The sequence below is a fragment of the Pogona vitticeps genome, chromosome 4 (genome assembly GCF_051106095.1).
Source record: "Pogona vitticeps strain Pit_001003342236 chromosome 4, PviZW2.1, whole genome shotgun sequence".
Lineage (NCBI taxonomy): Eukaryota > Metazoa > Chordata > Lepidosauria > Squamata > Agamidae > Pogona > Pogona vitticeps.
This window is the reverse complement of record NC_135786.1, coordinates 25,214,772-25,237,947: the sequence shown is the minus strand read 5'-3', so window position 1 is coordinate 25,237,947 and position 23,176 is coordinate 25,214,772. Positions and strand designations below refer to the sequence as shown.

The following is a 23,176-nucleotide window of genomic DNA, read 5'->3' as shown; positions in this document are numbered from 1 at the left end:
TGTGCAGTTCTGAAGAGGTGCTCTATAAGCAGCACCTTTCTAAAACAGTACAGGCCCTCTAGACTGAGACATGGTGGAGTCAGAGCAGTAGTGTCAAATGTGCTGTCCCCATGATCTGTTACTTAGAGCAATTACTATGCTAGGCCTAATGGGTTGACTGGCCCTCTGTCTACCTAGCAGCAGCCTCAGAAAACAATATTGCATGTGTTGATATACCATCTGAATGTCCCATAATCAGGAATATTTTATGTGTTAGAACTAAGATTCCCTAAGATAGTCATTCCACATATTGCTGATCTAATACCTGCCCAGTTCTATAGCCCTGCAGTTTCCAGGAAGTATTTGAGTTTTGCATTGATATACCTGTTCATATATACATATATGAACAGGTATATCAATATATTCACCAGATTATATTTTTTAAAATGGTTTGGCAATATCAGAAGCAGAAATATTTTGAGTTTTCCAAAAATTTGATTTTAGATATTTAATCAAACCAGCAGAGGTTAAAGAACTTAGCATCACCTCCGGCAATGTCCTAGAGTATTATAAAGGATAGTATGGTAGTGTGGCAGGTTAATGACAACCTAGCAATTGATTTTTCTGGAAGAGCTGAATTAGAATGAGAAAATATTGAGAGCTGCTACACTCCATAAGAAAAGGCACCTGAGGGCCTTACATTTTTTTCGCTGACTACCACTGAAATGATTAGGTCGCAAAATGCAAAGGTGACTTTCTTTAAAATAATGCAGTAGGTAGCAAGTGAAGCAGGAACAAGAGAGGGGCATTCTTTTATGATGCCAGAAAGTCAGAAGAGTGTTCAGCAAGGACACATTGTCAATTTGCTGTGCCTTCGTCTTTCAGTTTGATTCCAGCTCTTAAAACAAAATGTTCTCTTGCTGCTTCCCTAGAGGCTGGTTTATCATGGCATTATGTGTGCGGGATTCTCTGCACTTAGAAACACAGCATGGAAGGCTGCAGAGTCACCAGCAGGTTGGTTTCCTACGTGTCTGTCTTTAAAAGCTAATCATAATTCCTCTTATAGCTGATTTTTAATGCCAGTCACCCAAACACAAGGTTGCAGTGTACAGAGTCACAAAACTGCATTGTGCACAGCAGCAAGCAAATGTGCAATTTTTAGACAAAACAGTTAAAACTGCGAAAGCGAGCTGACAAATGGCCCATGTGGAGTGTTAAGGTGACAGCTCATCAGAGAATGGGGAGGAAGTTAAAGGGAAGCAGATGAATACAGTGGAGTCTCGACCTACGGACTTAATCCGTATTGGAACGGTGGCCACAGGTCGAATAGTCCGTAGGTCGAAAATGCATTCCCCACAGGAATGCATTGAAAACCCACTAATCCGTTCTGGCCCAAGAAAAAAAATACCCCCCCAAAAAATAAAATAAAACACTGCAAGCCCCTGGGGCTGCAAAAAAACAAAACAAACACAAACATAACCCAATCCCACCCTGCAAAAGACCAAAAAAAAGTTTTAAAAAAGCAAAAAGCAGAACCTTACCGCTGCTGCCAGGAGGCCTCCCGGACTCTAACTCCCGCTGCCGGGCTACGGCTCTGGCCGCAGACGCCAGGCCTGGCCTCTGCCACCGGGCCAGGGCTACGGCCGCCGAGCCTGGCCTCCCCCGCCGCCTGGCTTCACCGCTGCTGAATGCACCATCGGGCACAGCACTTCAGGAGAAGCCGCGCGGTGGGGGAGAAAGGCCGGATCGGCTCCTGCTTCTCTTCCCCGCCACCCAGCTTCTCCCAAAGGGCTGCCCCGATGATGGTTTCAGCAGCGGAGAAGCCGGGCAGCAGGGAAGAAAGGCAGGAAGGCTCCCAGCAGCAGCAGCGGTGGTGGTGGTGGACCTCTGGATGCCTTCCAGGACAGTGGAGAAGCCTTGGAAGGCATCCGGAGGTTCCTCCCGCTGCTGGGAACTGAGCCGGGCGATCTCGACCATGCTTGGGCTCCTGGGAGTCCGAGCATGACTGGAATTTCCCGGCATGGCTCAGCTCCTAGCAGTGGTGGCGGGGGGGGGGACCTCCAGATGCCTTCAGAGGTTCCCCCCTACCGCCGATAGTGCTTCGGAGCTCCAAGATGCCTCCCATGGCGGCATAGAAGCCCTCGAAGGCATCCGGAGGCAGATCCGTGGCCTACAGACTGGAAGGGGGAGGCGGGAAAAGCACCAAATTTGAATTTGGTGCTTTTCCCACCTCCCTCTTCTGGTCCGTAGGTCAATTCTCCGGCCGCAATTCAAAGTAAAGCTTTGCGGCCGGAGAAGTACGGATCTCAAAAAGTTCGTAAGTGGAGCCGACCATAAGTCGAGACTCCACTGTATAGGCCTTTCCAATACCTTAATTCAGACCTGGGCAAAGTGCGGCCCAAGGACCAAATACGCCCCACGACCCGCTCCTGTCCGGCCCGTGGACAGTTTTGAACATCAAAACTATTTATAGCTTTTTGTCTAAAGTTGATCCGTTGCTTATCTTTAAGATACTGTACTGCAAAAAAAAAACTCTTTAGTATTTGTGAAGATTAAAAAGTTTAAAATAAAAACAATCATAACAACACTGTTTCATTTTATTTTTAAGTAAAGTTGGTTCGGCCCCCGAACACAGTTCAGATTTTTCATGTGCTCCCCTTATAGAAATTGGCCACCCCTGCCTTAATTGTATGATTCTATGAAATCCTCACTTTGGAAATTCACTTGTAGGGGGCAGTAAACTTCTTCTTGAACCCCTCACATACCTCAAAAAATCCTGTTAGTCACTAAGTTTGAGGTACCCTGGTGGGACATAACAGCAAAATGCATTTCACCAGAGTGGGAGAAACCATGAACCAGTGGCTTGTATGCCATCTTTATGACTCTTTAACTTTAAATATGGCTTGAACAGAAAAGGCTTTGAAGCAAAGGACATCTTCAAAAGGAGAATCCTCTTCTTGCAAACTGTTCAAGAGGAGAATTGATCTGCCAAAGAGGACACATGGCCACCCCAGAGCAAGCATGTTCTGAAATGCCATCAACTCTCTGAACTATGGAATGCCTTTGTTTGGAAGAGGTACGTGGGTGGGGGGAAGTAATTAAATGCCCAAAAGTAGCAAGGATAATGTTATAGAAAATTGTTCTGCTGCCCGGGAAGAAGGGATGCTGGAAGTACATTTAGCTCTCCATATTAGATAATGTCAGAAACAGCAAGGACTAATCCACTTTAAGAAGTAGAAGTGATGAAGAAAAATCCCATTAATCCAATTGTGATAGATTATTTGCTTCATTTATTTTGTTAGGTGATCATTCAGGCAACTCGGTGTCAACAAATACGAGGAAATGACATTTCTGAGCAACTTCAGTGTGACAGTGAAGGTGTTTAATGTACAAGCAGGTGGATGCAATTCATTCCTTAGAAGCCTCATAGCCCTCTCTCATCATTAGTGCTTTATTTACAGTCAGTGCTCTTCTGCAAATATACTCCCCTTGCAGAACAAAAGGTGGGGGAAATGATTCATGGCAAATCTTTCATTCTGACTCAGTTGCACACAGCTGTAGATTGGATTCAGGCATCATCTACCTTCCCTTTGCCCAAGGGCTGGTGCTTATCTTAGATTTATGGATATGCAGCTGATATTGAAAATGACGAAGTCTAGAACTCAACAAGACTTTGAAAGCTGCCTTTAAAAATGTAAGCAACTTGTTACTGTTCTACCACAATTTCTGTTCCAGTTGTAGTTTTTAAAATTATGAGTCTTCTGTTTCCTTAAAGACTAATATTCTTTATTTGGCATAAGCTTTCAGAGATGATAGCCCACTTCTTTGGATGCATCTCAACATGGGCTGAAGACTAGAAAAATATATGCCAAATGAAACATATTAATCTTTAAGACACTCTCAAATGCTATTGTTTTTGCTGCAAAAGACAGCAGACTAACATTGAATTTAACCTCTTTTCCTTCTCGTTTCTCAAAAGTAGCTACTTTGAGAAAACACATAACAGAGCCACAAGCTACTTGCCTTGGCTTGTAGCAACAAATATTTTCCTTCTGTCCACATTCTCATCACACAGGAGCACAAAACAAGAACACACATTCCAGCATGTTTACTGAAGCCACATTGCTTAACTATAAAATTAAAGTTACACCACAAAAGGCTGAAGTTATCCTCATTCCATCACACTTGAAGTGTAACTTAATTATACCATTGTTATTTGGAAAAGGATTTAATTGTAGATAGCTGGCTGGCTGGAAAGTTCTGTGGTTTAGGTAGCACTCATTAAAATTAATGGAAAAGCTGCCAAAGGAAAGGCTGGCATGGAATAGATTATAGTCTGGAAAAGATTTTGGAAAAAGATTTGTCTCCTTATATGCAAGTCATACTCCTCTTGTTGAATATCTACCTAGTAAGTAGCATGCAGCTGGCTGGATAGCTCAGTGGTTTAGGTATCAGGCTGCAGAGTGAAAGGTTGGAAGTTTGATTCACAACTGTGTCTCCTGTGAATAGAGCCAGCCTGTGTGACCCTGGGCAAACTGCACAGTTCCAAAATGCTCCCATAAGAAGGGAATGGTAGACCACTTCTGCGTATTCTCCTTGAAAAGGATTGCCATAAGTTAGAATCAACTTGAAAATACACAATTGTTGTTGTTGTTAACTAGTAATTAGTTACTTCCAATCTCCAGTTCTTAGCATCCATCCTGCCTCTGCTCTTCTCCCAATTATTCCTCTACCACACCAGTTCAGTTTTCTCCCCCGTGACAGGGGCATTTTGATTCAGCTTGAAATTATACACACATAAGAGGCTGCAGATATCCTGAGACAGTGCCCAGAATCCTCTTAACTGAAGATGCATGGGCCAAATTGAATCTGGGGGCCAAACTAGAGATTATAACTTTGCAATTAGAAGATTATAAAGCATTTTCCCACCAAAGAAGAAAACTCCAGGATGGCTTTGTTTGCATACTTAACCATCAAGAGAAGTTCTTGCTTATCTCCCAATGACCATTCTCCAAGCAAAAGCAAGCTAATTTGCAACCCTCATGCTTTATGTTAAACAAATGAGAGTTATGTTTTAAGCAAGCTCCATTCCTGATGAGGGGCTTACTGCAATGTCTGTTTTGACCTGCAACTCTTCTCATATGTAGCAGGCTTGCTCCTGAGCCATAACCTTCCCATTACACAGCATCCTATCCTAGTGTGAGTACAGTCGAGTAACTGGAGACCTAGATATTCTGATGAGTGTCATGGGAATGGGGGGAGAAATCTTCTGTGCACCCCTTGCCACATGAATCAGTGGGAAGTGTAGAACACAGTGTTTGGAAAGTTGTTTGGTAACTGGGATGTTGGCAAACCTTTGGTACCAAGTCCCAAGTCCCAGGACCCAATCCAAACCCCTATTAAAAACAAGCTTTTACCCCCAGAAAAATAGGAGGAGTGGGTGAGTTCTGAGTTGAGTCATTGGGGAGAAAAACAGGTCAAGTCTGAATTGAGTCACGGATGCAACTTAAGTCCAACTTGACAACAGGTCCTGCGACTCGAGCCCCCATCTCTGGTTACTGATAGGATTACAACTCCCAGAATCCCCCAGCCAATGTAGGTAGCACTTACACCTGCCAGTTGTTCTAGAAGCTGTAATTCGAAACATTTCCAAGCCCTGGCGGAGGAATAACTGTTTAGACTTTGGAAGCTTAGAGGCCTTGAAAGACAGAGCAGTAAAACTTGGAAGTATTGGCTTGGCAGGCTAAGGCAACACTTGGCATGCAAGATTTCAGAGCCACTTTAAAAATAGATTTGAAAAGAGGGCACAAACTCCACATGGACAAGAAAAGAAATTAATGATACGTTTTCCTAAACTTAGCTGTGTGCCGATGTTTCCTGCATACTAATGTGTCACGTTTGACAGGTTGGAAGGGGATGGCTCCCACTTGGGATTTTTCTTCAAAGCACTCCTTGCTGCAAGCAGTTTGGTTCATTAAATTCTTTGAACCAACATTGCTTTCCAAAAAAAGACGGAAGTATTTTAAAAGCAGGTCAAGAATATGAGTAAATTATTAGGAAGGGACATGTGAAAAAAATGGGTAGTAAGTTATGCAGACATAGCTGCTGAAATCTGTGGCTTAGCATAGTAAATCACAACTAGAGTAGGCCCATTTGAATCAGTGGAATTTACAGAGGAGTCAACTCACCAAATCCCCGCTGATCCAGGAGGCACCAGTGCACTAAGCAATAGGACTTCAGCCAATGATTTTGTGCCTTTGACTTTGTAATAAATCTATGGTGCAACATCCATACAAGTGAGAAGATGAGATAATATTTGTTTGGCTATATATATATATCAGATTCACATAAGGAAAAGGAGCAGGGTAGCTGAGGCTGCATTAGCTACTAGGTAAGCATAAAAGAGATGCTGAGTGCAGTAGGATTATATGCATCAGACATCATAGATGGTTCCATTGTTTTACTGCTTATTAACTTTACTGCTGATGTTGCTACTGTTTCTTCCTGCTGCTGTGTGGTTTTTTGTTCATTAAATTTGCTTTTATGTATTTTTTTTGTTTTTTGTAGTTTGGAAACGGAACTCTGCATTTAAAAGGAGAACAGAGTATTCTTTTTATGAGAGATAAGAATAGCTCATTGGCTGAGCGAAGCAAGGCCTTTTTTAAAAGCTCCTTGCTATTGTCTATCCTAAAATATCTTTGCTTAGACAAATGCTCTCTTCTTTAAAATGTTGTCTTGAGGCCAGTGTCTTAGATCAGCAGTGGCTTGTGAAGTGAGTAATGGGGGAACCTCACTTTACCCCTGTAGGGTGAGTGCTACCCCTGTCCAACCCCCTGCAGAGGGACGGATAAATTTTTCCTGGTCAAACAGTATAACAATGATAAAAGTTCTGTCCAGGCACATAATCCAAGTATTAAGCTGTACTTGGAGCCAACACATGTATACAGGTGCCCTGCTTCACAACTTCCTTCTCCCCAAAAGGAAGGGGATTATTATAATCTTAGAACTGCAAAGCTGGAAGGGACCCCCTGGATTATCGAGTCCAGCCCCCTCAAGGAGGCACAGTAGGGAATCGAACTCCCCATTTCTGGCTCCACAGCCAGAGACCTCAACCACTGAACTATGACACCGGGTGATGCAACCATGAGGCTATAACACCTAGTGAAAGCTGGAAACTCTTGTAGCAATTGTTTTCCAGTGTAGTGATCAATTTATTTGTGAAGCATAATTTTGCAGTACTGTCCTGCAATCTGTTCATTATTTTTCTAGATCATGCTGCCATGAGCCTACACATGTTAGATGGATCTGATTTTGGCAGTCAGTACAGATCTAGAAGCTGAGGTGTATGTTAAGGTGGCATACCATAAATAGTCTCTGAAACTGCTTTTCAGCCAAGAAAATGTTTTTGCTTTTGTATTCTTCTTGGACCATTAATTAAATTCTAATGTACTTGCGAGACATACTTTGTTTTCATACAGGTGTGCACTGCTCTGATCTAATACCTCAGTTTGTGCAAAGCTTTTTAAAAAAGTTTAATTCAGTCATGCACTGTTTAACAATGTTCCTTAAAATGCTTGATGGGGGGGGTATCTATTATCCAAAGAGAGAGTTGGCAGATTCAGTGATGATGTGAATGTAGGATGCAAAGTTATTTTGTGCGTAAGTCAAAAAGATGTAGGAGTAACATCAAGCTTCAAGAAGTTTCTTTCTTGTACCTGGGGAATTCTGTGGGCTACTCCAAAAAGTAACTTTTCCAAGCTCTGGAAAATGACTTGGATCCACAGTGGCTGTCTGATGTGTCACAAATGAAAGGGCTCCTTCCTTTCATGGCAGGGCCTTTGAGCCAATCAGGTCTCTGCTAGAAGAGTGCAGGATGTGGTTTCCCCTTTCCCTTGCAGCTCCACCGTCCCCTCCCATGCTTTTCTGGAGAATTCTCCAAAACAAGGTTCTTGTAGGGCAGATGGGATTTCAGTGAGAAGTTGGAATTGTTGAAAATAATCTGTTCCCCCATTTTGCCAGTTGGAACCGCTCTGTGAATAAAGCTCAGCTAATAACCCAGGTGCCAAACCCATATGTTATGGTGTAGAAACTCCTCAACATAATATCTGTAAAGTTTCATCAATGCTAAGTGCCTAAAACCTGGTTTTTACTCTCTGTCGTGCATAGCTTACACTCCATGTTCACTGACTACAGCAGTGCTGTAGCAACAATCTCTGATCTCTGCTGCCTTTGTCCAGACCTGATGATGTGGCAGATATTGGCCCATTAGCTGAGGCCTGGGCCAAGTTCATCCCATGCATAAAGTTCAGAAGAGACGTCAAGTGCTATTTCCATAGGCCACCTGATCTAATTTTATTTAAATCATTAACATACTGCTGGAAAAAATGTTTTGTTAATTATAATGACTAGGAGGAAAAGGTCACGGAAGAAAGAAGATTGAATATTCCTTTTAAAAATGTTTGACAGCATGGGGGTAACTTTATTGAGTTGAACTATGGTTTTCTCTTACCTGTTCAGGTGTGTAATAGGAGGCATGAGTAGACATTACCCTTAGGTAGTCTATTTTGTTTCTACTACAAATCCAAGATCCACCAACTAGAATTTAATACAGAGGGGATTTGTTTAGAGCAGTGATTCTCAACCTTGGGTAACCCATGTGTTCTTGGACTGCAGTTCCCGGAAGCCTTCACCACCAGGGTTGCTGGCCAGGGTTTCTGGGAGTTGCAGTCCAAGAACACCTGGGTTACCCAAGGTTGAGAATCACTGGTTTAAAGTATCAGAACTGGACAGCTCTTACTGTCCTTCCATAGAAATCTCAACTTATTATCCCATGTTTCCTTTATTTTAGCAGTTTGATTCACAGTGGTGGACAGCATCGTTTTGTTGTTGCTAGAAACCCAAGATTCACCAACCAGAGCTCGGTACATAAGTGATTTGTTTAGAGTACCAAAACTGAGCAAGTACATCACCTTCCTTCCACACAAAACTCAGTTACTGGCAACTCCATGTTTCGTCTATTTCAGCGGTATGATTCACAGGGATGGACAGGGTCATTTTTTTAATGACTGGGAAATAAATTTATTCCCAGTTGTAAATAATTGGGAATCGGGATGCTGATCTTTAGAAATCACCCAGAGGTCTATTAAGTTATCCAAACTACGTTCTGCACATTCTGTACAACTACACTCTGACCATCTTTAGCCTTTCAACTATTTTGGACTTCAGTTCCTCAATGTTCTTAGCTAACATGGCCAGTTGGTAAGATTGAGTAGATCAGGACTCTACTCCAAAGTATTTGAAGGGCCAAATGTTTCCCAACTCTGGCATTAAAAAGTGTTTGTGAAATGCTTGTGCCAGACTTAATAGACATAAATGCCAGATGCTACCTATTGAAACTTCTCTCCTGGAGCACTTAGACAATCTATGTTGTTTTCTAGAGCATATATGCTTTTCTTTTCATCATTTCTGTCTGCTACTATAGCAAAGTATTTCCCCCTTTATACAGCAGTTTTTAATCACCACCATCTCATTATATGCAAAGTAACTCTATTCCATTTTACCATAGGTAAATATTTTCCCACTGTGGCAGCAACATTTTCTTGACATCATCATGCCGCCTAGAGTGGTCGTTCGACTAGATAAGCGGGGTATAAATGCAATAAATAAATAAATAAATCATAATGAAAAAAATAGCAAAGTAACATTGTAGGAACCAGCATCTTTACATGTACAAAATTACTTTGAGCAATCATAATAGGTCTGTACCTTCCCAAGATTAATATGAAGAACATACATTTCAAGACATGCAGCTTCTATATGCATTTCCTGTTACAACCTTTATAGGACATAGCTTAGATTTGGTTCATCTTTAACCTTATAGATTTATTACAGTGTCTGAAATTATCTGCTGCTGACTGAAATGATTATATTACAAGTTATTACATATTATATATGTCTTCCTGCACATATAACAAATCTGTTGTAATTTAATTGGTAACAACACTTTTGAATGTAGCATTTAAGCAAACGTGTTTGCTTATATTCTTTGCTACAACTTACTAATTTATTGTTATTAGTCAGACAGAAGCAAATGCTAAATATAATTTCATTTCATTTTCAAATATTGTCAAATAGTAATTACGTGTTTCAGGTTGGCTATCAAATATCATTACATGCCAAACATGGTTCCACAGCTGGATATTTCTCTATGCTCTTTATGTCTTGAGGGAAACACACAGAAAAGTATCTGGTTGCTGCCAAAGGCTGAGTATTTTGCATGGCAGAGAGACAAGCATTTTGCTGTTGTGCATAGTCAGGAAGAAGCTCCTGTCATCAGCTATAGGAGAACATAAAGCATGCTGTTCAAAGTGGATGCTGCCAACTAGCTTTCTTTTTCTTATGTGCGGGGGGGGGGCAGGGGACTGCATTGCTAAAAATGCATCACCTAAAAAAGAAGTGGACACAGCTTTGCATATCATTTCAAGTGCGATTTGAATTGTATTGCATATAATTTCAGATGTTATCCAGCTAGCTAATTTATGTATATAGATTCATACTTACTCTGATTGAAGGATGGGAGATTTCAGGACCCTTGTTTTCCCTCTCTATGTTGCTGTTTTTGTTCTTAATCTTCAAACTGGACTCAAAATGGACAGCCCTTCAAATAGAGGATTGTCCACTCAAAGCCTTTCACAGAGAGGATCCTGCTTGAGCATCCTCCACCTGAAAAGATTATTCTTCAACTCAGGCAGTAAAATGCCTCAGGCCAGTTCTGCTCAAGAAGAATCTTGATTTGATTGGAAACAGCTCACAATACATCAATGTTGTAAAGGTTTTTTGTTTCTGTTTTTAAAATATCCGGGTTATTAATCAGATCACTTTAGAAGCTCGGCAATTACTGACTGTGGGGTCAGAGCTTGGAAAGTTCCTTTTTTGGATGATAGTTCCCATTACATACACATTCAAGACAGTATAGCCAGTGCCTGAGCTACCATGTTTCCCCAAAAATAAGACCAGGCCTTCTATTTTTGCTACAAAAAATTCATTAGGGCTTATTTTCAGGGGATGTTTTATTGTTTTCCTGTAGAACAATCTACATTTATTCAAATACAGTCTTGTCATCTTCTTCTGGTTGTTGCACAGTGGTGGAGGGTGGGGTTTCCCTTAACTGGGGCTTGTTTTTGGGGTAGGGTTTATATTACAAGCATCCAGAAAAATCATACTCGGGCTTATTTTCAGGTTAGGTCTTATTTTGGGGGAAACAGAATAGCTATGAGAATTGGGGAACTTTTGAACAATGTGTATTTTTTTCCAAGTTTTACATATGATGGATGCATTGGTGGCATAATCAGATGATGTTGTACCTGCAAAAGAAAAGTGATAAATCCAAATTCTCAGACAGGAACCACTTTTAATATGGGAAATGTGCAAATATCGGCACATTTATATGTAAAAAAAAATAAATAGTGGGAAAGTTAGGGATGAACTGACATGAGTGCAACAGCTAAATCCTGTTGTACTTGGCGTAGTTTAAATTTATGGGGTGTTACACCCAGGCTGTTTGCATGTCTGATTGTGCAAGGAACCACACTCTGACCACACAATTGACCATGCAACTCACCATGCGACTGCATTTGCAGAAGTGCTTCCTGTAAAAGACATTGGCCTTTATGTAAATTTCATGACACCTTGCACAACTTCAAGTTAAAGAGCCATAGTTAAGCAATGGAATCTCAACCGGTGAGAGAGCAAATCAGGATGGATCTCAGTGGATGTGACAATATTGTGGCATTATTTTCATTTCAGAATGCAAGCTATTCTGCTTAGCAATACAATTTAGTTGTGAGAAGATAGGCAGGAATGCATGGTTTCATCTGTTTTCATTGAGTGTAAAAAGGAGAGGAGCTAGCCTCTTCAACTCTAGGTTTCTTCCCAAAAGTCACAACCTCAGGACAAAGAGTGCATACAAGCTGTCATCATCGCCTCCATCATCGTAAACCACTTGTCCCTGCAGTCTACAGATGATCATTTTTTTCCACTGTATGAAAGCAGGGTGAGGAGGGGGAACACTTAAGCCTGATATGGAAAAAGATTATAGGGTGTGTTTTTCAAAATGATTTGTTATGATGATAACTGCTTGTCTGCAATTATTGATAAAAGAGCACATATCCTATGTGAACTGAAGAGAGAAACTGAAAGTGGATGATATGTAACAAGGCACTGTGAAAATCAATTAAGACAGGAGCTTATACAAATAGCTCTCAATTTCTTGCATCTGTCCAGTTAACTTAAGACTGTTTAATTGCCAGATCACTGTAAAGACTTGAAATAATCGCTTGTGCCAACCAATTAATTTTGCAGCTTGAATTTCAATGGAGTTCATCTGGCATCTGCTGGACAATTCAGTGATTTCCTGGGGAGTATGGGGCCTGCACAGTTTGTGGGCCGCCAGACTTTGGCCACAACCTCTATGGGTAAGGAACTGAAAATTAATGCAGATATATATGTATGTATGTTTATTTGTATAGCACCATATGTGTAACTATTTCGTTACCAAAAATAATTAGGACTGGTCCCTACTACCCAGGGTTTTTTTAGTCTGAAAGCAGATTTATGGAAACAATGGACAAAACAGAGGGAGGGGGAGATTTAGAAATGGACAAGAATAAAATATGTGATAATTAGTTTTGATTGTTGTTGTTATGTGTTGTCATGTCACTTCCAACTCATGGCAACCCTGTGAATTAGTGCTGTCCAACCTGTCCTGTCCTCTCTGCTCAGATCTTGCAAACTCAAGCCCATGGTCTGTTTTAGAAAGCCATCCTATCTCATACTTGGTCTTCATCTTTTCCTGCTGCCTTCTACCTTTCCCAGCATTACTGTTTTTTCCAGGGAATCCTGTCTTCTCAGGATATTCCCAAAGTAGGACGGATTCAGTTTCAAAACTTTTGCCTCCATAGATAGTTTAGGCTTGATTTGTTCTAGGATCCACATCATATCTGCAAAGCTATCCTATAGTGCCATATTTCAAATGAATCATTTCCCCCCGTCAGCTTTCTTTACTGTCCAGCTTTCTCACACATGGTGATTAGAAATACAAGAGCGTGGATGGTCTTGGTCTCCAGTGACACATCCTTACACTTGATTATCCTTTCTACTTCCCTCATTGCTGCCCTTCCTAGTCCCAGTATTCTGATTTCTTGGTTGCAGTCTCCATTTGGATTGATGATTAAACCAAGGTATGCAAAATCTCTTAATTCTTTCAATTTTTTTATTCCCAAATTAACATTAGCACTTGCTTCTTTCACTTTCCCTAACAGCCAATTCAAATCGTTGCTGCTTTCTGCCAGTAAGATGGTGTTATCTGCAAATCTTAAAATATTGATGTTTCTTCCACCAACTTTCACTCGTCTTTCATCTGAATCCTGTCTGGCTTTCCATATGATGTGTTCTGTGTACAGATTGAACAGTTAGGTAGATAAAATGCACCACTGTCTCGACACATTTGCCTATAGGAAACCATTTTGTCTCTCCATATTCTGTTTAATAGTAGTTTCTTCTCCACAATACAAGTTACACATCAGGACAATCAAGTGCTGAGGCACACCCATTTGTTTCGAAACAACACATATTTTTCAACAGCTTTGCTGTAGTCTATAGAGCATAAACTGATCTGAAATTCTTTAGTGCTCTCTAGTAGTCAGTGGATATTTGCAATGTGATCTTGATTGCCTCTTCCTTTTCAAAGTCTGTTGTACGTCAGTTATTTTTCGCTTCATATAGGGTAAAAGCCTTTGTTGCAACACCTTGAGCATCACTTTGCTTGCATGAGAAATTAAAACATTGGTCCTATAGTTACTGCGCTCCTTGGTACCTCCTTTCTTGGGAATTGGAATGTATATTGAGCAGGTCATTGTTTTGTTTTCCATATTTGTTGACATATTCTTGTTAGGATTTTAACAGATTTATTCTCTGTGGCTTGAAACAGATCTATCAGAATCCCATCTATCCCTAGTGATTCTTCCTAATGCTTTCAGAGCAGCTTTCACTTCAACTTCTAGAACTGCAGGTTCTTCCTCACAGGATTCCTCTCCAAAGGAATCTGTCATCCTTTTGTCTCTTCTGTGGATATTTAGTATACTGTTTCCACTATAATCAGATAGTGTGCTTCTCTGTTGGCCATTCAGCATTCCAAGTCTAGGATTACATTTCCCTTTGATTTCTTGGATCTTCTGGAAGATACCTTTTGTTTTCCCCTTTTTGTTGTTCTCCTCTATTACTCTGCACTGGTTGATGTAGTAGTTTTCTTTGTCTTTATATAACAGTTGCTGAAAAACTGCATTTAGGGCTTTGATCCTGCATCTGTCATCTTTTGCTTTTGCTTCTCCTCTGTCCTTTCTGATTTTAAGTGTTTCTTACATCATCCATCTAAGTTTTTCTTTTTACTATAGGAGTTGTCTTTTTGCTTTCTTCTTGGATAATAGCTCTGGTTTCAATCCACAGTTTTTCTGGTTCACGATCAATTGAGTTTAGTAGTGCAAATCTGTTATTTATGTGAACTTTCCGTTCATCAGAAATGTTATTTTAATTTGATAATGTACAGGATATGTAATGCTTAACTGCTGCTGGATGTACAGAGTACAAAAGATGAATTTAAAGAAATAATGGAGCTCATTGTATGCAGCTTTTTTGGGACTTTCCATAATCCTACAGCCAGTATGGCCAGTGGACCTGTTGGTTCAGGGATTCCAGAATTTATAGTCTAAATAAGTAACATTTCCAAGCTCTGGACTTAAGTGGCCACATCATGTTGCATTAGCTGGTGTATTCACATAAGCCACAAATATTGTAGCTCAGTATTTACATCTTATATATAAACATGTTTTCCTCCAATTTTTCTGGTATCTCTTAATGTAAAATCATTTGAGAAAGCATTCAGATTTTGGAAGCCATCAGTTAGAGGATGGCTTCGGCAGTTAGATTTCCTGATGGATCACTTTGATAACCAGTGAGCCACAGCTCCATTCACATTATCTGATTAAGACTGCCATCATGCCAACTCAGCAGGAAGAGCAGGAAAACCTTTACAAACAATATTGAGGGTTCACCAGACTTTCCATCTAAAGCAGGAGCAAGCAAAGCATGGCCTGTAGGGTGCAAGTGGCACTCAAGTTGGTTTTTGCTGCTCCCATGGAGAATTCCGATTTCTTCCTAAGCAAAGAAAGGGGGGGTTGTTCTCCTCCCCCTAGAATCCTCAGGAGGAATAAGTCTGTCCTTAAATAGATTGAAAAGATTCTTCCAAATCTACATCCTAAATCTTCCAAATCAGAACATTTGATATTTCCTGGCTCAGTATTTTCAGTCCTAGTGTTTGGGGGCAAAATTTTGTCCTCTAAGCCTGCCAAAGCTGCCCACCCTGATATAGGGAGAGAGACCTGCATGAGACCTTCAGCTGTAAAGTCCAGAATTACACAACTGCGTCACTGCTTTATGTGACAAGTTCTGTTATCACTTCCTCCATATGATTTTGTCCATAGGCTGGCATCTTACAATGCAAGGGATAGGCCTGACCTGACCTGTACTTGTTAATAATCTGGAGACAGTATAGAGCATTCTACAAAACAGGAACAGGGACTGTGTATCCCTCCATATATTACTTGATTGTTTTCCCTATCAGCCCTTAACAACATAACTAGTATTAAAGAAACATGGCCTATGCAGTCCAGTAATCTCTGGAGGACCACACATCCCCCTGTTAATCTTTTAAAGTCCTTAATTTACCAAGGGAGCAAAAAGATTTTATATTATTTACTTTTATATATTTTTTTAAAATTTTAATTTCTTTTGTGCCTGGTATCCAGGGGATGTGGAAATTGGCCTACAGGAACGAAACGGACAACTGGAAGTGGATATCATTCAAGCCCGAGGACTGACTCCAAAGCCCGGCTCAAAAACTCTCCCAGGTAAATTTTCTTCAGTCTCTCTTCAAATGGTTTCTGCCTTTTAATAAATAAATGCCTCAGACTTTGCCTCTACAAAATACTGGATAGGAGCAGTAAACGCTGTTGAATTAAAATGGCAGAGATTGCTTGGTTTTTGTGAAGGAATATTTTTGTTTGTTTGTCTGTCTGTCTGTCTGTCTGTCTGTCTGTCTGTCTATCTATCTATCTATCTATCTATCTATCTATCTATCTATCTATCTATCTATCTATTTATTTAATTATTAGATTTTTATCCCGCCCTTCTAGACAATGTCTACTCAGGGCGGCTTACAATAAAATTATTCATAAAACAGTTAAAACAACTATTAAATTGACAATAAAGTATTAATCAAGATGGGTAATATAAACAAAAGACTTAGAAAAAAATAAAAGTCAAGTATTGACAGGAGGGAATGCCTGCCTAAAGAGCCAAGTCTTTAATTGGCTCTTAAAAACACCCAACGAGGGTGCCAGGCGGATCTCTGATGGCAGGCTGTTCCAAAGTCGAGGGGCCACTGCCGAGAAGGCCCGGTTTCTAGTTCTTTCCAGGCCTCTCTCAGCATTAGGCCCCTCAGCCGTCTTTCCTGGCTATAGCAAGTGACTCGAGTAGATCTAGGTAGGAGAAGCCAATATGAGTGGGTATGGAAAGCCTATAACTCCAGAATACATTTTAAAAGCAACAACCGAGAAAACACTGATTGAATAATATTCTGTTTCAAGCTATTTTTCCATTCACTGAGCTACCACCAATCCAGGTGTCTTTATTGGAATGCTCTAAAAGCACATTAATACAAAATTGGCATACTGATAACATACATGCACATTTAAATGCATAGCTACTTTGGGAACCATTTGGCGGAATAGAGAAATACAAATGTAATAGATAGAATGTAAAATACCTAGCTAGTTGGCCTTAAGACGCACCCAACCATAAATGACTAATCTGATCTAATTTCACAGTGAGGCATGTATAAGCAGGCACATCCAGCAGTTATTGCTTTAACTGCTTCGATGTAACAACAAGACTAAGTGGCACTGGTGCATATGTCACAGGCTCAGGGCATTGAAGAGGAAATCTCAACATTTCAGCTACCAATTTGTCATGGCACGGGTTTGTAGCTTGTTAATGCTTTTGGAGCCCATCAGTGGAAACATATACAGTGGTGCCTCGCTTAACGGCGATAATCCGTTCCAGGAAAATCGCCGTTAAGCAAAAACATCGTAAAGCGAAAATAAAAACCCCATTGAAACGCATTGAAAACCTTTCAGTGTGTTCCAATGGGCTTAAAACTCACCGTCCAGCGAAGATCCTCCATATGGTGGCCATTTTCGCTGCCTGTATAGCAAGGAATCTGTCCCTAAACACAGTGGGGAGCCATTTTAGTTACCCGGCGCCCATTTTGAAACCGCCAATCAGCTGTTTAAATATCATCGTTTTGTGAAGAATCGGTTTCCGAAGCAGGGAACCGATCATCGCGAAGCGAAATTCCCCCGCTTAGACTATCATTTTGCAATCACAATTGTGATCGCAAAAAGATTGTCGTAAAGCAGATTTGTCGTAATGTGGGGCAATCGTAAAGCGAAGCACCACTGTAGCAGGACTGGATACAAATTGGATGCAATGAATTACCAAGGGCACAGTTTTCTATATGGTTACTTTTTTAAGGTAATAGGCATACAATAAAAGTAATGTAATGAGTGAGATCAAAGTTACCTCATTGGTATAATATGTAATGTTTTTGATTTATTTTCAAAAGTTACTTTCAATGATAATTTTGAAGCATTTTAAAGACATGTTGACACTTTTTTCAGGTTTTATCCCATTCTCCTGTCGATTGTAAGACATTTTTCAGCAACAAAAGCAACGAAAAAGGAAAGAGAGAACAACAAGTGACAAATAAAATTATTTCTCATTGTTGTAGTGTATAATAACAGCAGCTTACTTGACAAGCATTATAAAGAATGAAAGAAAATGTCCTTTATATTAACATGGAGGGAGAAAAAAGGTTTCACTATGTGCTTTTCTCCTAGCTGCTTATATCAAGGCATATCTACTGGAAAATGGAGTGTGTATTGCAAAGAAGAAGACCAAAGTGGCTCGCAAATCCTTAGACCCTTTGTACAACCAAGTGCTGCTGTTTCCAGAGAGCCCACAAGGGAAAGTACTGCAGGTAACATGAGCTTATCTCTGGCTTACTCTACAGGTAGGTTGCCGAGCTAGGAATGACATGGACTGCCAAACTGAAAGTGGGGCTAGGTAGGAGGAAAAGTCATCCTTTGGACTCAAAAGGTACCAAGTAAAATTCTTGGCATGTCCAGTGGGGCAGAAAGATAAAGTCACAGAGATGGGTGGGAAAGCTCTCTTTCCCTGTTGGCGAGGCACTATATATTTCTCTAATATACAAGCATTATTTTTCTTTCTCTGCAAGGAACAATGTAAGGAAGGGGCCAATAAGTTGCATTTTCTACCAAGGCTGTAACTTGAGTGCCCTTGGCCTCAGGGCACTAAAATTTAGAGGGCACCAAAATCTAGAGGTGAATTTAGTGATGATTGTTAGGGAAATAATTTACAACTCTTCCAGTCTATTCTTTCTCTTTTTTTCCTAAAAGCATATGTTTTCTCTTTCTCTGGAGGGATGCCTCATTCTCCTCTTCCTTTTCTAGGGGCAGGGTTGAGCCTCATGTCTCAGGGCAGAGTGAGTGGGAGATAGTGCAGCTTACCCCAGGGGAAAAAATTACTAGCCATGGCTCTGTGGCTGCTACTGCAGCATGTATAACAATCCTTTATTACAAGATATAAATCCATGCCTGTTTCCCATCTGCCATGTGGTAACTACATACAGATTAAAGCCTCTTTCTGCTCTTCTTATTTCCAAGGTGATTGTCTGGGGGAACTATGGACGCATGGAACGCAAACATTTCATGGGAGTTGCCCGGGTTCTTTTGGAAGAACTGGATTTGTCAACTATGGCAGTCGGTTGGTATAAGCTTTTCCCAACATCCTCGATGGTGGATCCAGCGACCGCTCCACTCCTGCGCCAATCCTCACAGCTTTCTTTGGAAAGCACAGTGGGACCTTGCAGTGATAGGTCTTAATGAGCAGAGAAGTGCTCGGGGACTGCTTCTGTTTTTAACATCATGCTGTCAAGGTTTTGTTTGCTGGAATGCTGTCCTCAAGTGCATTGTATCTTTGATCAGTCCTTGGGGGAGCCTGAAGGTGTGGTGATAGCCAAATAACTTTGGGCAGAATCCAAGATGGAGACCAATGGCCTTTCTACACCTAAATAGGTGGAACGGCAGGGCACAAGTCCTAATTATGGAATGACACACACAAGACACACCTTTTTTGTTTTGTTTTGTTTCCATTTTCCCACTGTCATCCATACATCTTTGCTTCAAGTCAGTATTAAATCTTGAAATACTGCAGCAACTTTTAATACGGTGGGGCGGGTGGGGAATGATACTTTTATCATAGTGCTATTTTACAAATTTGAAAAAGACAACTTTGGGCAGTTCTTAAATATTCAAGACATCTGACCTTTTTTGGGAAACTTTCTGGGTTTTGTAAACTTGTTTACTTGTTTCCTTAATGGTGGAGGCTAAGGAACTGCAACTGTCTGTGTATAAATACAGTTGCTGGATTTTTATTTTTTACACTGTGCCAAATTACCAGCAGTGTCTTTTATTATAGGACTTAGGCTAATGTTACTGCTGAAGAAAAGAGAAGAAGAGAGAATATATATAGTCTGGCTACAGCAGTCAGTTCTAATACAAGGACCGTAGCAGGCCAATTAGTTGGACTCTTACACAGAAAACATTGCTGAAGGCAAAATCAAGTCTTGCAGAGTTGAGATTTACTAGCCCACTGTTAGACATGAACATTGCAAACACACACCATACTTAGCCTCAGCTTCTGCTGTGCTTTCTTTGGTTGTGTTGTTGATCTCATAGAATATGATTTGTTTTGTTACTGCATATCTTGTAATGTGCCATTTCCCTTTGAACTAGGGATTGGTTTCAGGTAGCAATACTTTATTCCATCATTGCAGTCCAACTTATGATATAAATGTTTGTATTAAAAAAAATCACAGGAAAATAACAGAAGGTGCCATGTACACAGAGATCTTAGGATCTTAAAGATGGGCGGTAAAGCATGACTGTAATTTTATTTAATCCAGGTGTAATGTGAAGCCATCTGAAGGAAGAACTTTTTTCCAAAGTTCAGGCACAGAAGGCAGTGATTCAGAAGAGCATTTTCACAATTTACAGTAATGACTCCTCTTGTGTGGCTTGTTGGCAAACATGAATGAATGGGCAGAAGTAACATTTCATGTGGTTCTGTGTCTGTCATGCATGTGCCTGTGCATACATCTGAACTATGAAAGGATGTTTTCTACCCATGATGCATTAGTTTCCATTTGCCATAATTTGCACCATGTAGATGTATACATTCCAGATTCAGTAAAATAAGGGTGTGTCTTCTACTGTAGTAGTGCAGGGTAGCTCAGCAGGAGAAGCCTTATTTTTGAATGGAGTTAAGTGCAATCCAGCTGGACAAGTGATAACTAAGCAACATCAAAGGGATTTACCAGGTCATTCCTACCAATGCCCTGGTCACTGCTAAGGAGATTTGTGAGTGATTTTTAAATGCAAAAAAGAATTATGTAAATATTTTATGTTAACCAATAAAAAGATAGGTATATATACAGTATACATACATACACACACATCCGTATATATGTACATTCTGCATACAGTTATGAAGACAACAGTTGTGAACAGAAGAGTCACATACAGTACAGTAGTTTGGTGATTTCCTTAATAACCAGAATGCACAGTAAAGCATTTTATCTGGGCACAGCTGTTTTTCACAGTTGCTGGCTCCAGAATAAATAGTTTTATATTCGCTGGGATGCTCTATCTGTATTTAGATTTACCATTTGTACATTACTAGCTGTTCTGTTTTGTTCTCATTGCCAGCAAATATTTAATTATTGCTGTGTCAAATCTGTTTTTTCTCCTGTTAGGATTTCGAAGGTTGACTTTGTTCTGCAGTTTAAGATGCTGTTCCCATATGGATATTAATGAGCCAACTGAAATGGCTTCCTGTTTTGTTGTTACAGCACAAAGTAATAACAAGGTTTACACATGGGCTATGAAATACGCATGGCTAAAGCATGATTTGTTATGAACTTTAGACAGTAATAAATTATAGATCATTTGGGATGTAACAACCAAATGACTTAGTAGCATTAGTTCCAAGTAATGAGCTTAGAAATAACCTAATATAGATAATAGAATAAGAGAACATTAAGAATTTAAAGGATCTTAAAATCACGGAAGCTCCAGAGTTTGACTATTTCCCCTCCATGCCTGTGATTTCCATATAATTCCTTTTCCAGTGTATATCTAAATGTTTCTCTGTGTGAGCTGATGGAAGGTAGTTGCATGCTGGTCAAAGTACATTGTGACTCTTTTTAAAGAGTATATTGAGACTGTCTTAACAGTACTTCAAGCTGCCATCTCTTCATTGTGCTCAGTAGGTGCTGCACAGCATTGTACAATATATCTACAAACTAGGATAGATTGGGTTAGCTGTAGAGCTTGGTATCCATCAATTTTTAAAATCACCTTGACTTTAAGACTTGGCAGAGGGAGGTAAACAAACACATTCCAAACCTAGATACGGAGCAACAGACTTTTATCATGCTTTATAAATCAAATGGTTTTTAAAATGTTGCTTAAACCTGTAAACCTAATGAGTCATATTTTGTATGTATCTTGCAGTTGTCAATTCTCTGCACTTGCTGATAGGGAGATTGGGAGTAGAACTACTGAATCAATCCCTGGTTTTCTCACCTGTTGTTACAGCACAATATCAGGCATGATGTTGAAAAATTATTCGAGCTGACTGCCTCCCCATGATTAGCAGGTCCTGTATTTGTGTACCAACCAGTAACTAGTTGGTTCCCAGGGTAATTAAGTGACAAGTTAAAACAATGTAAAATCAAAATTTATAAATAAATAAATAAATAAACAGCAAAAAAATGCAGGAGTCAGCTACAGGTAGCAGATTGAAACAGTTAACACCCCAAAGGTGGGAAGCAAAAAAGGTGAGAGAAAAATAACATATTTGCTTATCATTTAAATTCCAGCAAGTTTGGTGCTAGGCCAGGCTCCTTGGGAAGAGAGTTCTGTAAAAGGACACAGCCTCTCTTCTCCCATTTACTATGAGCAGAGCTGCTTGCTTGCTTGCTTATTTCTTTGTTTGCAATTCAGTGGAGCCATTTTATAGTTCTTTTAGAACTGAGCTTGATACAGTTCTTTTTTTTTCAAGACAACTCAGAATCTTTGCTGAGAGGTTTCAGGAGCCATAATGAAAACAAAATGGAACACAGTAAAAACCTTAAACCTCTGGACAAGACCTCCACTGAACAATTAATTGTTCATCTACATTCACATGTGATCCATGCAGAAGGGCTTTTCACTAATTTGCCCATGTCTCCTGAAAATGTGAGCCTAACTGTTGGGCATGCTCAGAATCAGTATTTTCATAGCAAGGATTTGTCTGCCACTAAAAAAGATTGGCAACTCTGTAAAGTAAGCCATCATGTGAACTGAAATGGAAAGGCTAAAATGTAGGCCAGATCTTAAAACAGCTCACTTTCAGTCCATGTGAACAAGATTCAGAAATGATGCATTCCAAACTGTAAGCCATTCTTGTTCTTAGCATCTCTTCTGAATGATAACAAATTGCAAGCTTTTGTGGAAAATATTCCACTTCTTCAGACTTAGCACACCCCCTCCATGAATAGTCCAGAAAAGTTGTGCACAAAAATTGGAGGTACATGTCTGTAAGAGTTGATGCAAGCCTTTTGAGACTGGTCTCAAGCTTCTTTGCAACATGGCACAGTTTGGAATTTTTACACCTTGGATGTAAATCCTGTTACTCTTGAAAGTGAGTAGGCTTTGCATCCAAACAAAGCTGGGTTACAGCTAGTGAAGCTTTTCTACATTTGTCTGCATCCTCAGATAGATAAGTGTACTAGTGTACACATTTTGTACTGGGAGATAATTTAGAATCCCCCAAGAAATAGTTATCTGATATCATTAATATATGGAGCCTCTTTTTGTCTGTGTTATACTTCATAGATCCAGAGAGCCCCTTTAGGTGTGCAAACCTGGATTTTCTCTTTCCTTTCATCCCCAGAATATTC

General features: G+C 40.1%; 1 protein-coding gene across 2 annotated transcripts in view; it reads left to right on the top strand.

Moving 5' to 3' along the window:
- Nucleotides 1-19,680, top strand: part of RIMS4 (regulating synaptic membrane exocytosis 4) — an 86,933-nt gene extending 67,253 nt beyond the window's left edge. For both annotated transcript variants that reach the window (XM_072996930.2, XM_072996931.2), the window contains exons 3-6: nucleotides 12,340-12,452; nucleotides 15,840-15,941; nucleotides 17,991-18,130; nucleotides 18,837-19,680. In XM_072996930.2, the coding sequence (XP_072853031.1) occupies nucleotides 12,340-12,452; nucleotides 15,840-15,941; nucleotides 17,991-18,130; nucleotides 18,837-19,055 (574 nt within the window). In that variant the 3' untranslated portion in view covers nucleotides 19,056-19,680. The remainder of the gene's footprint in view (nucleotides 1-12,339; nucleotides 12,453-15,839; nucleotides 15,942-17,990; nucleotides 18,131-18,836) is intronic.
- The last annotated feature ends 3,496 nt before the right edge of the window (nucleotides 19,681-23,176 follow it).